Source organism: Leptinotarsa decemlineata, unplaced genomic scaffold (assembly GCF_025532065.1).
Source record: "Leptinotarsa decemlineata unplaced genomic scaffold, Ldec_3_MD MMD2_tig00026282_RagTag_RagTag, whole genome shotgun sequence".
In the NCBI taxonomy this organism is placed as follows: Eukaryota; Metazoa; Arthropoda; class Insecta; order Coleoptera; family Chrysomelidae; genus Leptinotarsa; species Leptinotarsa decemlineata.
The window spans coordinates 7221718-7244258 of NW_027412668.1; the positions used below are offsets into that span (position 1 = coordinate 7221718).

General features: G+C 33.7%; 1 protein-coding gene across 7 annotated transcripts in view; it reads right to left on the bottom strand.

Moving 5' to 3' along the window:
- The window catches only part of Fak (protein tyrosine kinase 2 Fak), a 117919-nt gene that overhangs the window by 38940 nt on the left and 56438 nt on the right, over positions 1-22541 (bottom strand). For 4 of the 7 annotated variants that reach the window (XM_074179735.1, XM_074179734.1, XM_074179733.1 and 1 more), the window contains exons 2-3: positions 18910-19194; positions 1324-1450 (exon numbers count right to left, since the gene is read on the bottom strand). In XM_074179735.1, the coding sequence (XP_074035836.1) occupies positions 1324-1450; positions 18910-19151 (369 nt within the window). In that variant the 5' untranslated portion in view covers positions 19152-19194. The remainder of the gene's footprint in view (positions 1-1323; positions 1451-18909; positions 19195-22541) is intronic. The other 3 variants (XM_074179738.1, XM_074179737.1, XM_074179739.1) reach the window with 2 other exon arrangements.

Consider the following 22541-nt stretch of genomic DNA (forward strand, 5'->3'; position numbering starts at 1 on the left):
GAGAAGGACAAGAAGAACAAGAACAAGTAAAAGAAGAACAAGACGAACAAGAAGAAGAAGACCAAGAAGAAGAACATGAAGAAGAATTTGAAAGATACGACTCGGACGATTAAATTTCACTACTTTTTTTAAAGTTAAATTGCTTTTATCTTTTCATTCTCTGCTAATATCCATTATTTTGTAATAGTCGCTGCGAGGATTGTGATAAAAAGTATGTTGGTCCAACTGAGCGGACTATACCACCTCGTTACAAGGAACATGTTTCACATATTCGGTTTCAACATGCTTTAGAGAACGGTAACAGAATAGGAGAGGAATGCTTGAGACCGATACACGAAAACATGTTTTTAGATGTCTTCGGTAGTTTCGAAATCGAAAAATGTGGTAAAAGATCTTAGAACGGCGCCAAGGTCTCATTTCGAACAGCCCGCTCTTTATGCTCGTTCTTAATAATTACAGGTAGAAAACTGGTAAAAAATTAGGCTAGTGATTAAAAACAATAACAATATAACAATTAGCCATTTTGGTGAAGTGATGGTAGGTTCAGATCCATATAAACACATTAAGGGTAGCCCTAAGAAGATAGTTCTATTTGAAGGTGATTGACAATGTTTCGTGATGAATTTCACTAGTTCGGACTTCCATTGTCTACTATATAAAATGATTTATATATATATATATATATATATATATATATATATATATATATATATATATATATATATATATAATGATTTTTACTTGTTTCAGGGATTTCAAATCATTTTACATAGTAGACAATGGAAGTCCGAACTAGTGAAAGATAGTTCTAGTCATCTCCTGATGATGCTAACTTGGTTAGCGAAACGCACGTCGCGACACAGTATTTTGTTCAAGTGTGTGCGTACAAAAATATTTCTTTTGTTTTATGCACAGGGAAAATTATTATTTACTTGAAGGTTGATGCTCTTGAAGTGATGTCAGAAAAAATAAATGTGATATTGATGTATTCATGATTCTATCACCAATAAATATCGCTATCTATTAGTAACTTGTGAAAAACGCGGTGTGATGTTCTTCAGTGCAATGTCGTATTGTTTTTGAAGTTGGAAAGGTGTTTGTTAAACTTATAAAAAATGAAGTCTCCTCAAGTTGATTTCTATCTTCAACTCTGAATGACAGAACAGGTGGGGAGAGTCACTTATTACCCCCAGAACTGAATCACCATAAGAATTATTTAAACAATTACAAACAAAAACAAAGTAACGTAACTGCTCGCTATGAGCAGTTTCATTACTTTGTTTAAAAAAATATGTTATCAAAATATCAAAGAACAAATGTTACCTTTACGGTGGATTTGTCCACCACAGGGCTGTTTTGGGGTGACTTCTTGGGGCTCTCCATGTTGTTTCTTGTTGAGGTACACCGCACCGGCGAGCCCTGACTCACGGGGGGTGCAGGAGATACATCACTGTAACAAAAAAAATCAGATTAACTCCATCCAGAAAAGTCATATATTAATTTCTGTTGTTATACTGGGTGCCGGGGTATTCAGGAATCACAGGTAATGATAAAGCTGATGAATGCGCTAGACCCGGATCATCAACTTCATATATAGGTCCTGAACCAGCTCTGGGGGTACCAAAATCATTGGTACGAAACCAGATTAGGACTTGGACCAATAAGAAGCACACAGAGTACTAGGCAAAAGTACCTGGCAACAAACACAGTAGAACCTTCATTAGGGAACCGTCCGAGAAAAGAACCGAAGAACTACTTCAATATAGTAGGGATCGGCTCAGAATAATTACAGGGTTACTAACCGGTCATTGTCCGCTTAGAGGACACCTAAATAAAATGGGGCTGTACAACGGAGACCTCAGCTGCAGATTATGCAACGAAGGGATAGAAAAAGCTCTACACAACCTTAAGTGAATGGGAAGCACTGAATCAGAGGCGGCAGGCAATATATGGACGTACGAAATTACGTCCAGAAGAATATGACGAACATCCAACACGGAACCTGTACAAACTAGTACAGGGAACGAGACTGATGGAATGGGTGTCATGAGAAGATGGGAGAATGAACGCAATAAGCCCAAGAGGCTGCAGTGTTTTCTGGAGACTGGGACAGCTCCCAAGATAACAAAAAAAAAACTTCTGGTGTTGAAATTTTGAATATAACATTGGTGTACAAAAACTGTTGAAGCCAAAAGTATACTAACACTTGAAACAATGTCTGAACCTCTCGCCAACCCACTACCATCTTTTCTTACCCGTAGAACCTTCGCCAATCAGGACGAGGCAAAAACCGCCTTCATCGGCTTTATCGAATCCCGAGCACACAATTTCAATGCTGACTCATAAAAACGGGCAAAACTTTCAATACAACCAAATACCTTAAACATTGCCCAATGAAATGCATAAAGTAAAAATTTTGGAATAACTTCTTTATACAGTGTCATCCCCAAAGTATGCACCATATGGGAAACTTATTTATTAAGGGTTTTTTGACAAAATGTTACTCCTGATAAAAGTTTGTGCATCCCCTAAAACTAAACATGCACCAATAAAATACAGAAAAACACGTAATATACGAGTAGCCTTCAAATATTTGATTTTGAGACAGGAGTAAAGTACTCCTATTTTGAAAAAATCTCGGGAAATTCAGAAAAGTTGTTCAGCATCAAAAAATATATCTAGATTTGAAGTCATGGCCATCGAAGCGAAGTTTTATTTTTTTAACAATTTTTTTTAAATTGGGACTACGAAAAAAATTTGCTAAAACGATAAATACACAATATCCTGTATACGACGGCTTATTTTACGAATCATACAACTATGATGTTAACCACGGTCAATTTTTTTGAGGAGTAAAATAATTTTCAAAGTTATTGGTGCAAAGTTATTTTTATTTTTTGTTAACACCGAAAATTACTCAAAATTATACTGTATTGTAACAAGAACTCAATTCAATAATATCAAATCACAAAACATCAAAATAAAACAGGTATTTCGGTACAAACTCATTGATTTTCTGGAGATTTTCTTGTCCAAAATAATTCTCCAAAACGATCTCCAAAACAATTCCACAGAATTTTCTAATCAATCAAGTTACTACTTTTCATATTGATATTTTAGATTTAATTATGAATTTTAGAATTATGTTGTATATTTTTTCATTTAGTGTAGCCAAAATACCTATTTCATTTTGATGTTTCGTGATTTGATATTATTGAATATTAAGTTTTTGTTACAATACAGTATAATTTTGAGTAATTTTCGGTGTTAACAAAAAATAAAAATAACTTTTCACCAAACATTTTGAAAATTATTTTACTTTTCAAAAAAATTTACCGTGGTTGTGTAATTTGTAATATTGCAGACTTTTAAATAACGCATAACGCTTTCAAAAAACACTTTTCTGTGAGATTGACTAAAATTCATCACATGTTTCGCCATACAAAGACTTCTTCAGGCGTATTTGAATAACTTTTTTATATTTTTTTCATATTAATGTCTGTCAATCAGTTTTGTAATACTTAGTACATTTTTCGGTTAGTTTTGACTGAAAATGAAATTTGTTAAGATAAATACAGGATTTTTCATATACTGTTGTTCTTTTTTTATACTCTTTATTGAATCAGATTACACACTAGCCATATGAGAATGAATAATTATCTCTTGTTATTTTTACAAATTTGTTTTACAGAAATGTGTGACAAAAGTTTTTTTACGATTATGGTGTCGTCAGAACATGATTATGACAAAACCACATATTCTGTGGCAAAACTATCAAGATGTATAGCTAAGTCATTGGTGAAAGTTACGAATAGTAACGACCCGAAACCAAATATTACCTACTGAGTACTATAAATAAACTCCGACACCCAAACAAGTCCATTTCAAAAGATTATTCCGCATTCTAAATCTCTTTTGTTTGAATTCGTTGTACTGTGTCAACAGAACGTCCACAAAAATTATCTTGGTAGACAAAAGATAAAACAAGTTGGAAGGCAGATTGAATTTGATTTATAGGAAGCCATCCTCACTTAAATTTGAGCCCGACAAGGCTTAATAAATTGTCATATGTTACGCTGTAACGAGACGTTTTTATATGCTATACAGAAATCCGAAAAAAAAATAGAAGAGTAAATACAGAAAAGGTTTGGAGAATTATTAAAGTCTTATACAAATCTCCAAAAATATCAGCAATCATAGCCGAAAAAATAAATGGACAGGATATCGTGGAATGATTACTACAACTAGGTAACTACAAATTTGGCAAAATATGGATAACTGCAAAGAAAAATTTCATCAGGTTCGCTGCACCACTACTGCACACTACTTAGAATTTTCAAAACTAGATACGGGAATCGTCAGAGAGAAAACTAGGCAAGTTCACATGTCTAGTCATTTAACATATTGATTTGTTTGTTGTTTTTATCAAATTTGTTTTTTTTTGTAAAATGAGACAATTTTCGAAGTGTATTATTGTCAATACAATAATAGATCGCAAATAAACAATTTATCTACAAGCCAGATTTCCTAAATTGAATATAAAACAAACCAAAACATCATTCTTTTATAAAATAATCATATTTGAAAATTTGGTATCTAAATCAACATGAAACATATTTTTAGTGCTAAAACTGGGTAAGTGGCAGTAAAATGACATTTAATCAAGCCTTTAAATTTTACCGAAATCGTGAAAAAACATTATTTTGAGTTTTCTCCGAAACAGCTGATTTGAACTTATATACCTAGTTGTAGTATTCACCCCACGATATGCATACAGATAGGAAAAACAAGAGAATGACCAACATGTTAGTGAATAGAGAACCACCACATAGAATTGAAATTTATTCATTACCGAGTAGAAAGTTTGGTATAACTTATCGGAAAAACAACGAATCGGCGTTTTCAATATTAGCTTGATTATATTCTGAATTGAGCTTTCTTTTGAGGTTACATCATTCAGTTCATACACCGTACAAGAAGCGTCATACCAAAATAAATATTATCTCATGGGACCAGGCAACAAATCCTGAGAATTAGACAAAAAGTGCAGATTTCTTAAAAAAAGGAACAGACCATAAAACATCTGGGCAGCAGTTGAGCATTTCATTGCAATATTTCAACGAAAATATTCAAGGACATCACGAGTTGGATTTTTAAACATTTCTAATCTTAAGTGTAAACCATCTCGTTTTGAAATTGATAACATATACGGCTTGTTAATGATAACATAACTATTTTGTAAACAAACATTTGTAGCTTCGGTTTGAAAACGTTTGTTTACGAAAAGAATAACAATTAACAATTGTTGCATCAATTCTCTCTCGTTCAATTTTCTCAATCTAAACATCCTACAAGGTGTTGTTTTCGACGTAAGTCAAATATTGTTTTTTTTATCCTTCTTCTGAATTATTACTTGTAACAGCACGCAGAAAATGATTGGATAGATGTGAAAGTTCGCTATTGAAATTTATTCTGATTTTCACTATAAAAGGTTTACAAAACCGTCACATGTGTTTCGCTATACTATAGCTTTCTCAAGGAAGATTTGATTTACTACTTTTTATATTCTAAACACATTTCTACGATCTACGAGTCGATCAAAAAATTAATTCTAATCTAGTTTTGACTACCTGAAAAGAGCGGATATACACTCCAATAACTACTAACTAGTATAAAAGCATGATTATCTGGTATACCATGTAATGAATATGTGATATTTATTGGTTTATTGACTTGTTTTTCATATAGTTTTTACCTTTTTTTACTTGTATTTACCTGCTTTTACTATTAAACGAAATAATTGTATTTCCGTTACTCAAGTAGTTCAAACTCGATTAGAAATATCTAATAGGGTCAAAGTAATGTTTTTAAAACATATAATGTTTCAATTTTGAAACAGTCAATCAAATCTTGCTTGACAATATGTGATTTTTGATTATAATTATTATCAAGTATTACCCCGTTTCATTGAAGATGTGAAAGTGTTTGAAATCAAGGTGATAGATAATAATATTTTTGATGGTATATGAGTATATAAGCTGATTTGTGGCTCTTGCATAAAACTGTATATTTGCCAAACAGGGAGAACATTTTTCCAAAGAATTAAAGAGCATAGAAATAGTTTTGTAAATAGAAAGACCTTTACACATTTGCAAACCACTTTTCAGCAGAAGGACATGAACTCAATCATGGATACGACGTGTTACATTTAGAAGAGAAAAGTTTGAAACCCAATCTTCTAGAATGTTTAGAAATTATTAGATTCAAGAATACGAGTAATTTACTGAATGATCAATTAGAATTGAGTAATTCCCCGTTACTAAATATTTTTCAATTGTGGAAACTGGCACATAAGCTCAGGAAATTTAATTCATTACAAACTCAGGTATTTGAAAGGTAGGTACTTCAAATTGTAAAATTAGGTATATTGAGCATTGCATATGTAGAATATAGTTAGTTTAGACAGCAAAAGCCATCGTATGGCGAAACACGTGTTGCATTTTTGTAAAACTGTTCAGAGAAAATCTAAGAATAAAGTGTTTTTGAATATGTAATTATGATTTTCATCAAGTATCCGCCAATTCCATCATATATTTGGTGATGGTGTTAGTTGATGCCTCAATACCTTAGTCATCTGTCCGAAACCAAAAAATGCAGCTGACTTTCTTGCAACCAATTGTTCCCCATCCTTGCACTTGGCTACACTCTATTGATGATGTTAGCGAGCCAGAAAAACACGTGTTAGTAGTTTACATTTTTTAGTGATTCGTTCCTTGTGATTCATATCAAAGTCATCCACAAATCCACCTCTAAATTATTATTGATAAAATGTATAAAAAAGTATTCACGATTTTTCAACGAAAAAACATTTATAAGTTTTAACCTCATAAGAATGGATTAGAAATTCGTTTCAACTAACTGAGTAATAAGTGTTCTGTAATGAAGCAATTGCTTGTAACACTTAGTTAGATGTGCTAAAACTAAATTACTGTGAACTGTAAAATCCATTTGGCTATTTGAATTGCTCTTCTGGGGAAACCAACTATGAAAGCAATTAAACTACAAAAAAGTGGTAAAAATTATGTAAGAGCGCCTACATTTATTCAGCTGTCCACACAACTAGTCCTTACTCACCCTACAAAATAAATTTTCACGACTATAATACATAAAGGAGCTGGCTGTGGACCAGGACTCTGCAAGTTATCTGTTCTATTCTATTTCATCTGAATCTTGGGATAATCGCATAATTTTTGACAGTAATGGGAACTTTTTGCATGGAGCAATTGACCAAAATCTTGTTTCCCTTCATAGACACCGACGATTTTCATCACCCCCTCGATGGAGTAGTGAAGAATTATTTATTTATTTATCTATGGGTAACCCCAATTTGTATAGACGAATTCAATACATTATACTCATCAATAATTATACTAATCACCTGAAAATAGAAATATTTGAATATTTGAGCACTTATTCCTGTGATTTACAGTTGAATATTTTTCAATCTATTTCTAAGAGAACATTCAGGAATATAAAATAAGTCAAGATCAACCTTATTGCCATTAGAAACTATTCTACAAAGTGGAGAATTTTTACCATAATTACACCTGTGGAAGTCGATTGCAAACATTTGATTGTTCCGTGTCCTTCTAGGAGGTACGCGAAGTTTAATTTCAGAAAGAAGAGTTGAACAATCAATTTTCGAAATGAACAACTTATGGAGGAATACAAATTATAATTCGACATACTTCAACGTAAAAATGCTACCCCTACCTTCAACCTCCGAATGACAGGTACAACCCCCAATTTTTTAAATATAGGCTTGTGATTTATGGTTTGAAAGGTCTCTTCATTCTCTGTTCAAAAATGTTATCGCTTTCAAGTTTTTTGCAATAATCAAATTGAAATAAATTAAAATCATGTGGTTACCGAAATTAGATAAAATACACTCAAAACTTATTGCAATATACTCAAAACTTATATTTCATGTCGAGGTACTGATAATAAGAAACTAAGCAGAAACCATACCAATGTTCTTTTTAGATGGTATCCTTTAAAAAACTGCAAATCATTTCTATGGCAACTTTAGTTTAAAACGCCTTGTCAACTTGCCTTGTATGTTAAAACATTATAGCAGGGGAGCCAACGATGCAAAATGGGGATTTACTCGAGCGTCATAGAGACCTATTAGGTTGCAAAGATTAGATGATAAGAAGAAAAAATGTTATAAAATATATACCTTTTCATCGGTGGGGGAAGCTGCTATAGATTATTAAATATGTAAAAAAAACTGTTGCATGGACATACTCGAGCGCGTCAGATATTGATAGCATCATGTCCTACGTATTTTTAATAATGTTGGTATGTTAATCTGACCGTTTGCATGATGTGGGTGGTTGTACGTAAGGGTTAAAAATGCTGAAATAAAGTTAATCGAGCGCGTCAGATTTTCTAAGGGGGTGTTAAGTGCACCAAAAAAAAGCTCTTATTCAATAATCTGACGATTTCGATCTGACGCAAACTTGCGGCCATTATTATAATGTGTAAGAAAAATCGTCATTTTGAAATACTCAAGCACGTCAGATTAAGATATATATGGTTCATCTTTATGTTTTAGACGTGCTGTCTCATAATCTGACGATTATCTAGACTAGAGGGATTCGCCTAATCTGACAAAGAAATATTTTTAATTTTTTTTAATCATTGAACTCAATTAATTGAAAAGCTCAGGAAATAGCATGCACATAAATAAGTGTATGTTTTTTAAGTAGAATACTTGTATTTATAAAAAAAATATAAAAAAATGCTCAAAAAAATTTAATTTTTTATAATCAATTGATTAATTAATGAAGAAAAGAGAAATTGAACTTTCTATGTTTTTTACCACTTTTATTCGTAACTAACGTTACTGCAGTTACTTATACAATATATAAGTTTGAAAATGTCCTTATAGGACGGAACTGCAGTAACGTTAGTTACAAATAAAAGTGGTAAAAAACATGGAAAGTGCTAGTTACAAATAAAAGTGGTAAAAAACATAAAAAGTTTCATTTATCTTTTCTTCATTATGCTTTCCTACCACGTAGTAACGGCTACATCCATCAATTAATTAATTAATTAATCATCATCTTCATCACGAACGAGTCTCTGTGATCAGCTGTAATGGCGTCATGGCAACAGAATTAAGAGTGGGGACGGAGTGAGAGAGTAATATAGATAGAGAAAAAGTGAAAAGGAATAGAAACGCGGAGAGGGAGATATAGGCATCACGCAGCTGCACGCATTAAACTTTCTCGACGAATTTTTGCTATTTCGGCTTGCGGAAATCGTCAAATTATATATTTTTCGATATCCTTGAATTATTTTCTTCAAAATAAATAAAAAATTAGCTACGCTGGAGAATGTCGAGATGACGGTTTTTTTACAACTTTGCTGCCCTCCCCTTTCTTTACGTCACTCTCAAATTGTCAGATTACTGGAATATACACTTTCAAGCATGTAATTACACCGGGAAAAATGATTGAAATTTACCTCGGAATTTTCATTTCGAACGAAGAAAATTACTTCAGTTTTATTGAAAATATACTTTCTCTATTGAATAATTCACATCCCCGAGCGTAATTTCAGTAGGCAATGTACTTTTTATTGAGAATTAAATATTCATCTAATATATGTGTGAAATCATAACGTATTATTTCATGTGAAGAGAAGAACTAACTGGACGATGGGTATTCCCCCTTAGTGAAATGTAAATTTTCGCCATCTCTTTATCGAATGTAAAATTACGATTGTATTTGTGAGTGATTATTGTATTGCTCATTCTTGTCTACAGAAGCGCATCGGTTTGTCTGACGTGTGCATTAGAATATTTTTGTTGTTGGTGAAAATAAGTAAAGAAGGTGAGTACATTTCTTGTAAAATTTCAATAACTAGTCCAATAAACAGATGAATTCATTGAGTTTTCTCGTTATGCATTATAGAGTGTTTTTATTACAAGTATATCCTAACCTCACATCGCGAATTATTTCATACTGTATGGAATAGTACAACATATTTTAACTGATTTTCAAATAATTACAGTACATATATTTGAAAATGTTTGTGATAATTACTGAATGGTATTGAGAAAAAGCGATATACTCGATAGCAGTGGCGTGAATTATCAGTGACGCCGTATGCACTATCCATTTTAAAAATGAATTTCGATGAGGAATAAAGTTTCGTATTGGTGGTTGCAAATATCGGACAATGTTAAATCGTAATTTCATTCACCTAAAAAATATCTGAACGTTTTATTCGCATCTCTCATAATTTTGGAAAAATTTGAGGATTTGTGATTCTTATTATTGAACTTGAAAACATTTTTGCGATGGAAGGCAAGTTGAAATTGAAGGAATCGAGAAACACTTTAGGACCTTTTTGTTTCTGTTGAAGAGATGAACAAAACACTTCATCACCACTTCATACCATATCATTATAGCTATATTTGCTATATTTCAGAAAATGTTGGAAAACATTTGGAAAAATCAAATTTTTTATTTAAACGGTTCAATATGTATCAAAAATTTTTGAGAAATATTAATATTGAATTCAAACTAGTAGTAGTTTTTCTCTAGGAATGTGTGTTCGTCAACTTACTGTGTTTTTAGATTTCTAAACCTATTCATTTGATGATATTTTATTTCTCTTTTAGGATAATACCACCATGAGCAAGAAAGAAAATGTGTTAATTTGAAGAAGGGTTTTTTATTTTGTACTGTTATTTGACTTTTTTGAAAATGAAAAAAAATGTTTTGTAGAATTTCATTTCAAGAATGTATATGAACTTATTTTGTATATACATATTTTTTTTAATATATCAATGTGTAATATGTCTTGTGCATTCAATTATCTAAATTATGAAAGAAAATGGTCACTTAAGAGTCAAGAGTCAACATCCGATTGAGGTATATATAGGTATATATAGTGTATTCAAAACTACTCTGAATACGGACCTTCTTACAACGGAATATCCCAAGGTAATATAACCCGTAAATGAAAAATTACAATGTAAAATTTTATCAGACTATAGAATTCCACTGTGAAATTATATAAAAGTGTAAAATTCTACTGTAAAATTCTGTGAAGAGTGTAATATCTCGATATAAATTTATATCGCAAATTTACCCTATAAAGTTTTATTTCAACACAAAAGTACACTCAAAATGAAAAATTACACTGAAAAATTCCACACTTTTCTTCGGGGTAGAATTACAAAATAATATTCCGCATGGAATGTGAGATCACACACGAAAGAAATTTCTCGCTAATATGGGCGGTAATTAAATTGCCACCGGTACCGGTGGAAAAATTTTTACCAGTGTAACTCACCCTACCTTAATCTGACGCGCTCGAGAATTTCTGATGATCAATTTTTTTTACTAATCTGACCCTTTATTCTTCACGGGCGGCCTTATATATGGGGCTCATATTTGGTGGAGGTACTTAACCGGGAACAAGGTATCCCCTGTATATCAATCTGTATAATAATTAATGTTCGTTAACTTCAAGTCTGACAAATGGTTAGATTAACGGAAATGCATAAAATAACAGTTTTACAAATGATTGGTTACGGAGATAAAACCCGAACACAACAGGATGTAGCTCGCCTATTTCATGAAAAATTTCCCAAGTTACCGCCCATATCTCAAGGAACAATACGCAAAATAGAGATATATCACAAACCTATACTTCCCATTTAAAAAATTAGGGGTTGTACCTGTCATTTGAAGGGTGTTGAAGATAGGGATGACATTTTTACGTTGAAGAATGTCAAATTATAATTTACATTTAGAGAGTTTCGGGATTTTTTTAATATGTACAGTAACCGAATTCATTCTATTTGGCTTTTACACACTGTATGTAGATACTGCAACAATCGGGTGAAGTCATAAGCGCTAGATTTTTTTGATCCAGGCTTCAAACATTTCAGAAGATAATTTGGTATCGGCCCCGATGGAGGCAAATTAGCCTACTACACCATCAGTTTTAATACGTGGATGACACAATTCTGGAACTCCTACAAATCGTTATAAAATAACCTAAATGTGTGCAAAATCCATTCGTGAAGGTGACATCTCCCATAACGTACTGTTTAAATATCAAACATGAAATACACATCAGCAACAGCGAAAGGTACCGTACCCAGGTATATACCCACGAACTATTCAATGAGTGCTGTAGAATATTGAATATTCATCGTCAGAACCTGAAAAATGTCGAAAATTGCCCAATACTACGCAACACATCTCGATATACACCTGGCTTTTCGTCCGATCGTGGAAGAAATATGATGTAATGGCCGCACACCCACGTTTTTCACGCCGCGAAGTCTAGTTATCCGTGTCGCATTCTATAGTCGTCTCACCTGGCCAACTTTTCATTTTCTTGCCCGATCTCACGGTTCACGCCGATACGCAAGGTTATCGATATAAATATTGTGAAAGGTTGATTGTGTTTATGTACTATTATTATTTTTTGAGGTTGGAATAACTACGTATGAGGAAACAAGATGATTTAGTGCCCGATCGGTATTAAATGTAATTATTCCGTAATAGAGGGACACAACAGAGAATACACAAAGCAAGAGAAGAAGAAATCATACAATAATAATGTATCAATTGCATTATTGATTGGTCATTTATTTATTTTCTTTTGTTGAAATTTCGAGACTGATAAAATGACAAAAATGACAATTAGGAGAGATGTAAATGCTCTGGCAAAAATTCCATGGAGACAAAATAAATCTCATTTCTTACCCTCTTTAAAATTTTAGGGTAGTCTACCCTGGCCACAGAGGGCTGCCAGAAGTGGCTTGTAATTTTCAGTAGGTATAGAGGATTGACTGTAGAAATTTTCATGACCACCTGAAATTGGTCACTGGCTCTTCTTCTAATGTCTGTTTCCGTAGAGATCTTGTAGTTTAAGTATATTCACGCTTTCGTTACTTACTTTGTAAGCTCTTCTTTCTTCCTTGAATACTGTTCGAAATTTAGAAGAACTTGTTCTTCCATCTATCCTGCTCATCGTGTCACATACATTTCAAAGAGAAGGTTTGGCTCTTGGTCTCTTCATGGACAGAGATAACTTCACCAAGTAAGTAGCTTTTCAAAAAGCTTAGGATCGTCCACTTTTGGATATACTGTTTGATTCTGTGCTAGATCTAACACTCAAAAGACTCGACTTCAATGTGGTGGCGATAAAGGAATGCAGAGCTTGAATTGATTCCTCACCAGCTGTACTCTTGCTGATGACGAGAGTGGTAGGATTCTTGTTAACTTTAGATGGATTCAGTTGAACGGCACTATGAATACAGTCAGAAATTCTTTTCATTTTGTTGTCAAATATGCTTTGATATCTGCGAGAATTCTTGTTATTCTTAAACCTCAAGGAATACGGAGATATTCCTTGAAAGTGCGGTAAAGTTGCTTCCACCTCTATTTGAACTCACATGTGCGTAAATCAGTAAAACGCTCTGCTACAGCTGTCATTGTCTGGGTAAACAATTAGAAATATTCAAAACTTGATGACAATTATCTATTTTACATTGTTGCTCTCGGAGAGGACCACCCAAATCGGATGGAGTTACAAGAGATGAAAAAATACCACAGCAGACAGCAAATTCATAGCTGGGGATGAACATGTGCGAAATTGAATGAGTGACTGAAGCAGTTTCTTCACCCGTACCAGTACTTGACATTTTGAAAATTTAAAACTTAAAAATAACCTATATGTACACACCATAGGCATTAAAACGTAACGACCACTCCGATACTGTAACAACAGACAACGTGTTACCTCAGGGCTAGTATGCCACCAAGATTTAGCCAAAGCCTCGGTAGATAATAACATTATCTTGAGGTGGATTAAAGGGCACGCCAAGAGTAGAGGTAATCGCATTGCCGACTCTTTGGCCAAGGAAGCGGCTGGACTAAGAATTTTAGGACCCAGTGGCACCTACGGCCTGATGACTTCGATAATTGAGGAACTAGCCAAATGTTTCACACATGCTCAATCCCTAAAGAGATAGGATGGAATCAAAGGATTCAATCTTGCCAGGAACACCCTAGGTGACCCTGGGAAGCTGGCGCTGTCAACTAAGGAAACACCTCCATAATATGGGGCTAGCAGACACACCTCTGTGCAGGATGTGTGAACAGGAAGATGAGACCGTTAGGCATGTCCTATGTGAGTGCCCGGAGTTATCGTCAATAAGAGAGTGTGTGTTTGGCGAGACTTGGCCTACACCTGCCGATATAAAGGAGATGTCTCCTAGTGACCTGTCCAACTTCCTGGAAAGGACAGGATGGACGATGACCTAGGAGGACAACTCCTCGGGAGGATGTACAATGGGTCACATGTGGTCTAAGTACTGTGGGCTTACACTCACCCTCCCTACTCTACAGATACAGATACTGAAACAATAAATTCCACCAGCCGATTGCAGGTAAATCTGATTGGCCAGCTAAGAAGGTTTGTTTATTTTACCCAATAGATGCAAATGTGCGTGGTAATAATGCTTTGATCACGCATCTATCATTGTTTGGGTCCCTTTTTTTGTCATACTTATCGATCTAATCTTCCTGTAAAAACCGTAGGTGTTAGCTAATTTTTAAAATTGATTTGGATTTTTTTTTGAATGTTGCTATGTGGATATTTTTCTTTGTATAATAAATTTCCATTGAAGGTTTTCAGGTCAAAATATGACCGTTTGAATATTATGACTGAAGAAATGGCTCTTGACATATTCTATTAAAACTCTCACAGTTTTTCTATGTCGTTAGAAATTCACCAAAATAATGAAATATCTCCATTAAAAACATTACTGAAAATGTACACCATTCTATTTTGGTATCCATTCTGAAACCATTTGTGAATTTTTGATTTTTTCTTAAATGAAATCCTGGATCACCCTGTATTTCCAGGATCATCATAAAACTAAAGATTTCTTGCAAATGTCTCTATCAGTATGACATTCCAACTGAACGATGTAACCATTCAGTGCCATAAAACAACAGTATAAAATATAATCGTAAATCAAAAGGAGCAACAAAGCAATGATAATTTCTTGGGATTACCACATTAAAAGTTATTTATCTCTTTATTGTCCCTTCCCTGAACTCATACAGAGTTTTAAAACTTCATTTCACTTGTAAAAAGAAAAGGGAAAAAAAACAATTCGTTTCGGAAAATCAAGCAATAAATATTGTACGGTGGTATGAATTGAACTTTACAGACGAGTTTATAAAAATATTTGTAATTGGGACCCTTGCTTATACAACATTGTTTGTTATTCATTACGCCCTATTAAAAATCATCAAAGGTCAAAATATCCTTAGAATAGTCCAAGGAATAGTCCCTTAATTTTTAGCCGCATGTTCAATAAACACCCTGTACCTCGTTACTCTATATTGAACTATGTCCAGGCTACTACTTCCATTGTCGAATAAGACAAAACTATCTCAATAAGCAGCGGTCTTACTTAGATTTCAAAACACGCCAACAAGGATTTCTGTCCGAGGTGAAAAATTTTCTAGACGACTCAGTTATGAGGCAATTGCCAAAACGTTTTGAGAACAAGTTTGACACTTCAGATCTGCTAAATCTTTCAAGACTATTTCCAAACATCTGTATCTGAAGTGACTGAGATTATTTATTCAATCAAGCATGGATACTTATATTTCTGTATCAATGATGCCACCTTTTAACAATAAACTAGTTCAACAAAATAAGTGAGGAAGCTGTGGCTTTCAAAAGTCATGTTTTTTGTTATGCAAATTGAGAATATAAGAAAAGAACTGCACTACCTGATGATTACGACTAAGGTGATTGGCAGTCCAAAGGATCAAGATCTTTCGATTCAGAGGCTGAAGCCATTAGATAATATTTCACTGAGTCCAACGTTTTTACTTACTTACTTATGAAATAATTAGTATTCCATCCGTTGTATTTCAAAAAAAATCATCCCTTATCCCCAGCTCAAACAGCTCAAGATCAAAGAAGCCCGATGAAGTACCTGCTATTGTCCCGAAAAAATGCGCTAACAAACCTGCCCACGTAGTTCAAGTAAGTTTTTTGTTTCGTGGAAGAAAACTCGAGTTCAACCCATACCAAAAAAAGGCCAGTTGTTCAGTGATATCATTGAGAAAGCCGGTAATCAGCACATAGTCAACATCTCAAGCAGATGATTTACGGAAGCACCTATCATATGCCAATTGAGAAATATGAGGACTCTAGGTCTGTTGCTCTTCATGTTTGCAAGGCCTTCGACGCCATGTTTTTATTTTGTCAGGTGTTGAAGAACAATGCATTGTTTCGCTTCTTTCCATTTAGATGCCGGAACATCAGCTTCCAAAGCACATCTAAAGAATATAGAAAATTCAGCTCGGGTTGAGCCCAAGATATCAATTTTTTCTAGGAAAGGTACACAAGTTGGCTAGCTACGCCATTTATTGGACGTCAAATTGGATACCAATATGTAATGACTTTACTGTGAAAGCGAAGTCAGAATTTAAGAAGCTTGTTATTCGGAAGCTGTACATATCTCTGCAACTTGTTATAAAACTCGAATAAGACCTTCAATTAAAGATTGCTTACACATACAGCGTTATGTTCCTTAGCATTTTCTAAGTCTACTAGATTACATTCGCCTGATTGGAGACCCAAACATCACAAGCAAACTAGACAACTTGAAACATCGACAATTTGGAAAGTTGTCTATTTTCTATAAATACTTCAACTGGAATTGTTCAACTGATTTAGGATGCTTCGAGGACTATGCTCTAATAGAAAAATTGATGTACGTCTACACTGAAAAATATTACAGTAACCGTTGGGTTTACAAGTTCGGTTCGACGATGAGTATCCGTCTTTAGATACCCGCATACTAGATTAGCGCTTGGTCGAACTAGGGGCGCACGCTGACGCTTTGAGCTTAGTCAATTGCTGTCGATCATTTCAGTTTTAGCCCATTGGGAATCCATCGTGAGCAACATGCCATCTTGTTACAATAATTTGTGAAAGTAATCCTATGACTTGAATTATGAGATCAGCACCACCATACGAGATATCTATTGCCCATAGAAGGATGAAGAAAAGTTGTCAAACAACTGTACAACCATACTAATAAAATGAATAAAATAAGGTTTTATGGGGAAATTTCCCCTGCCTTGATATGTATGTGGTGGTTCTTCTTCTGTTGTTTGTTTGAAGGTGATTGACAATGTTTCCATTGTCTACTATATAAAATGATTTGAAATCCCTGAAACAACTAAAAAAGAAGAATAAAAAATGAATCGCTGAAAATAACAATTATATTAAGTAAAATAAACCTGAAATGAAATATTAGTGAAATAAAATACAAGTAAAATTAGAACAATTGAATAAATAAATGAATAAATAAAGAAATGAAAAAAGAAAATTAAAATAAAAAGTGGAGAGATTCCAAGTCACGTTAGTTCACGACGTTTCGACTGTTTCCTCCGAGAGATGACTATTTATAGGTCGTTTGAGTACTTTCACTTATCCCCGCTTTCCATTTTCCGCTTCACTGGTTCTGTGGGAGATGACGGTTTGGCGGGAGTTGGCCATTTTTCGCTTGATGATGGGTTTCCATATATTGCGTATTTCTACGCTGGCTTGGCTGAATACGTTGTTGGACAACATGTTTGCGGCTTCCTTGAATTTTCTCCTAAACCAATGTTTCTCTCTGTGCAAGATCTCAGCTTGGGACCACTCGATGTTGTGTTGATGGGTATATAGTAGACAATGGAAGTCCGAACTAGTGAAATTATTCTGTTGTGTTCTGTGTTTGCAGATCTCTTGTCACTGTTCCATGTCATCTCGACTTCATTTGTTTATATATTTTTGACAGTTGGTTTTCCCTTCTCATTCAATTCAGTTCGGATCTCTTTCATTAGAATTCGTTTTTATGTGGCGTTTTTTGATTTTGATGTTAATTAGTGGGTACAGAGGCTCTAACCCTCCCATACTTCAATGATGTATAGCTAAGATGTTATAAACTTCTGTCGTTTTACTAAATATAAAAATTTTTCATTACTATTAAACATATTGTGACCATTTATTTACTGGTAACATGTGACAATTTTCTTTTTCCCATTATAAAATATTTTCTTGTCCATGTAAGTGTTTTATACTTTATTGTATTAACTATTGTTATGTTATTCTTCTTTTATTGTAGAAATTTAAATATTAGCTGATGATGAACCTATATAGGTTAGAAACTTGTACTGATTGATGGTTTTACCGTTCTAACATCTGAGGGTGACAATACATTGTGGAGACGACTTTGAGTTTTTATACTTCGCAAATATATAAAAAAAATGTAGCGATAGCTTGATAGATACAACTGAAACCTCTGGTATAAAATGTCCTGATGATGTTGACTTGATTAAAATAAACGCTCGTCGAGAAACATAATTTTTGTTCTGGTCAGGGAGAAGTGTTTTGAACAGATGAACCAATATAGTACATCTCATGACGACACCAACTTGATTGACGAAACTCGTGTCTAGAAGAGTATTATAGTTCTGGTGTGTGGAGGTAATGATTGTTTTAAAATTCATCTAATTGATATCGGATTGATTTTGCTCCATTACATGAAGGGACTGCGAAAAGCCATGATACTCCCTGGGTGGCTCGGCGAATATTTAATATAGACTACCCAAAATATGGGGCCTATGACCTGAGTAGACACCAAAAAAATATTATCTCCAAGGCAATCATGGGGGAGCCTATGTAGTGCTGATGGATTACTTTTGAAAAATCTAAAACCATATTCAATAAAACAGAAACTAGAATGAATGAGATCACTGTACCTTAGAAAGAAAATTGGGAACAAAAAATAAATACCTTACTGATTTTGGTCTATGGAACTTCCATGTGTAGCTTTGCCTTTGCACTCCGTTGCTGTACAAGTCTTCGGTATTTTTATTGCACAACAGACTACGGGGTCGCACAAAAACACCTATCCGTTTGAAGTTTCTCTCTTTTTTGCGTAAATTTACCCGACCGGTATAAGGCGGACCTCCAACGGCACTAACTTTTTTAACTAAATCCAACATTCTACTGTCCTCATAGAACATGAAACACATTCACACATAGATCGGCGGAAAAAGATTATGCTGAAGCGGATAACTGAAAATATTAAAATATTGCCACCAATTTCAGCAATGTTTGTCGAAGATATAATAATGACAATAATACTATTTCTTTTGATCGGGAAAGAAAGGTTATTGTTATTATTATTGTTGGTGGCTCTTCGAACATAATTTGTTTTTCATTTCTGTTTAACCTATGCCCTGGTTTGTTTTTGTTATATTTCATTTATGTACCCCTCCCCTTGAGGGGAGGTGTACATATTTTGATAATTTTACTAACAATCAATTTTTTTTCCATTTTTTTTTCGTACGTGTAGAACTTTTATTGATACTTTTAAATGTTTTATAAATAATGAAAACATTTCTTCATTTCTCTATTATTTCCTGCTCGATTATGAGCATGACAAAATGTATTTGAAGTTTTTTAGAACCCGTTGGTATCCAAGAAAAAGGAGAATTGTAAACGAATGACATTCTCATTCATATTTTTCAAAATAAAAATGGAATTTAATTTGAGAACGTAATCGTTAGGCATTTACTTTGATCACCAACCGTTTACGATGTATTATTTCAAAGACAAAAAACGGCAACCCTCAAAAGACGAAACTTGTGCGAGCTGGGAATTTACGAGGTCTTACCTTTTAACCTGCGACCCTAGCTCGTGATACTCAAATATATCATTTACTTGAAAAAGCTGTTCATCATAATACATTTTACATACGTTTGCAAATGAAATCACGATTAATAGCTAATGATATTTATAATTCATCATTACCTCTCAAAAGAAATTTTTGAATATCTCTACAAAAGGGATTTCTACTATTTTCCAACTACTTTCAGTGAAAACTCTTGAAATTATTAATACACTCACTCCTTATTTGATGAAAATTAATAAAGCTGTGCTGTTCGTCTGAGGAAGCTACTGTTTGATGAAACTTATCTTAAACGTTATTAGTGTGAAACTTAATTTCATTGTCATGGATAATATTAATGAAATATCGAAACCGATCAACTGAAAATTCCCATCGAATTGTCTACACCCTGTACAGCGTAATTGTTATTAATTACACTGCAGAGTTAACGATTTCTTGCGATCTATTAATAAACTGGGTGTGTAATAATAGGAAATAATGTGATCATTAGTATGAAATTCATAATAAGCTCTTTGTATTATTCATAGCTTTACAAGGACTCTCACTATTTGGAATTCGACGGTTTATGTGTTACAGGGTAGGTCAGCGATCTTTCTCTCTAACGTAAATGGCGATTAGTTGAAATAAATAGTTCTCGACATTTGAAACTGAACTAAGTCTATTTTTATAAAGAACTAGCCACCCGCCTCGGCTTTGAAAATGCAACAGATCATATACGAGTATGCATGCATTTTTGTTTTTCTGTCATAGTTTCGCATCAGCCTGCAACCTTGTATAAAAAAAATCGAAAAAAGTATGATCACAACTCTCAATTTCAATTATAAAACAGCTAAGTACCTAGCTATTTACCTAAAGACAACACAAAATAAAATTACGACCTCAACCTTCAAACTGATTCGTTACCTCAAACAAAACCAACGCAGCTGCAACCTTTCTTCATTAAACGTGTCCCATCGCCTATGTAGACTATGTTTTTGCCAATGCCTGAGATAAAATGACCAGCTCGTTCTCTCTACCTGACTGAGCTTAATCATTTTTATAGAATTATTTGAGGTGGAAGGTTCGAAGATAGAGCATTAGACATAAATTATGTGTACTCAAAAGACAAAAATTTTCGCCTCCCTTGCAAAACTATCAGTAGGCAGGCCTAATTTTCAACCTTTCGTTGATTTTTTACAGAACTATTCGAAAATATTTGGGAAATATTATTTTTATCAGGCATGACGATGCTATTTTTGAACTGGACCACACGAATATTTTAAATAAAATTTTAGTTTATCTTCAAAAATAAGATTTTGGCAGAATTATTTTTCTTTCCAATTCCACTGTTTACATTTTTTATTCCCACTTTTCAAGACTTTCGAACAAGATTGTCAACCACATCTATCAAAACAAACTCAACTGAACTTTGTCATACGTGTATAAAAATAAATATTTTAATTTCACGAATGTTTTATTTCATGTTTTCTCTGTTCAAGACACTCAGTCTACTGATGTGCATTTCTCTTATTTTATTTTGTGGATGGTCCCTGCTATAAATAACGCCAGTAGAAATCTTATTTCAGGAAGTAAGGCACCTTATGCAGCTGCCAACTAACTTGAAATTTCGTTTCGAACGTTATTCATGATATTTTCTTATTATAAAGCTGGCATTTCCCATGTGCAATGCCAAAGAGATGTCAACGCTTTTAGTTGTGTGAATGCCCATTGTCTGGTTTGACAACAAAGTTTATAAACGTAGCAGGAAATTGGATGCTGTTTCACGACCTCACTACATTGAATGAATGAGGTATGGTTTGAAAAATGTGTAACCACAACGTTTCGAACTCTATGCGAGTTGATCTAGAGTCGTAAAAAGGCATATAAAATGAATTAAAATCACGTACCTATATATACAGTATTTTCATTTCTTATAATTTCTCATTTCATCTCATCAAAGACTACATATTTTTGGGAAAGAAAAGTTTTGGCTTTCTACTTCTCTATCTTGATTCAAAAAAATGTGGGAAACATCCAAACAAAGGAAGGAAGCAATTAATATCAAAAAATTTACTATACATACAAAGAAGTAACTTTCAGACAAAAAATGGAAGAAAAAACCTCCCTGAAATAGCTACTTTCATATAAAATTTGAATCACACGAAAGAAAAATTATTTCGAAACAAATAGTCTTATATGACCATTGAATTACACGCGAAAAACACTTTTCTCTATGGAAATCGAATCAGATATCATTCACAGGATTCCTACACAATATATTTGATGAAAGAAGTAAAATTTCACTTACATGGAACACTGCCATCCTCATTGCTTGCTAGACATCCGATATTTCGCCGTAAGACACTTGTCTTATCGGCTCTTTAGTAGCAAATACGAATAACATTATAATTATAATTCTTATAATGGTATCCGTATTTGCTACTGAAGAGCTGATAAGGCAAGTGTCTTACGGCGAAACATCGGATGTCTAGCATGTGGATGACAATGTTCCAGGTAAGCGAAATTTTATTTCTTTCATCAAATATATTGTGTAGGAATCCTATGAATGATATGTGATTCGATTCCATACGAATGTTTGGAATGCAAACGGAATAGAGAAAAGTGTTTTTCATATAATTTAGCGTTCGAAGATTTTTTTTTCGTGTCATTCAATGAATATTACTGGAGTTTTTTCCCCAACACCAAATCGTTATTTTTAACACTTCGACACGTGTTTCGATCACCAATTGAT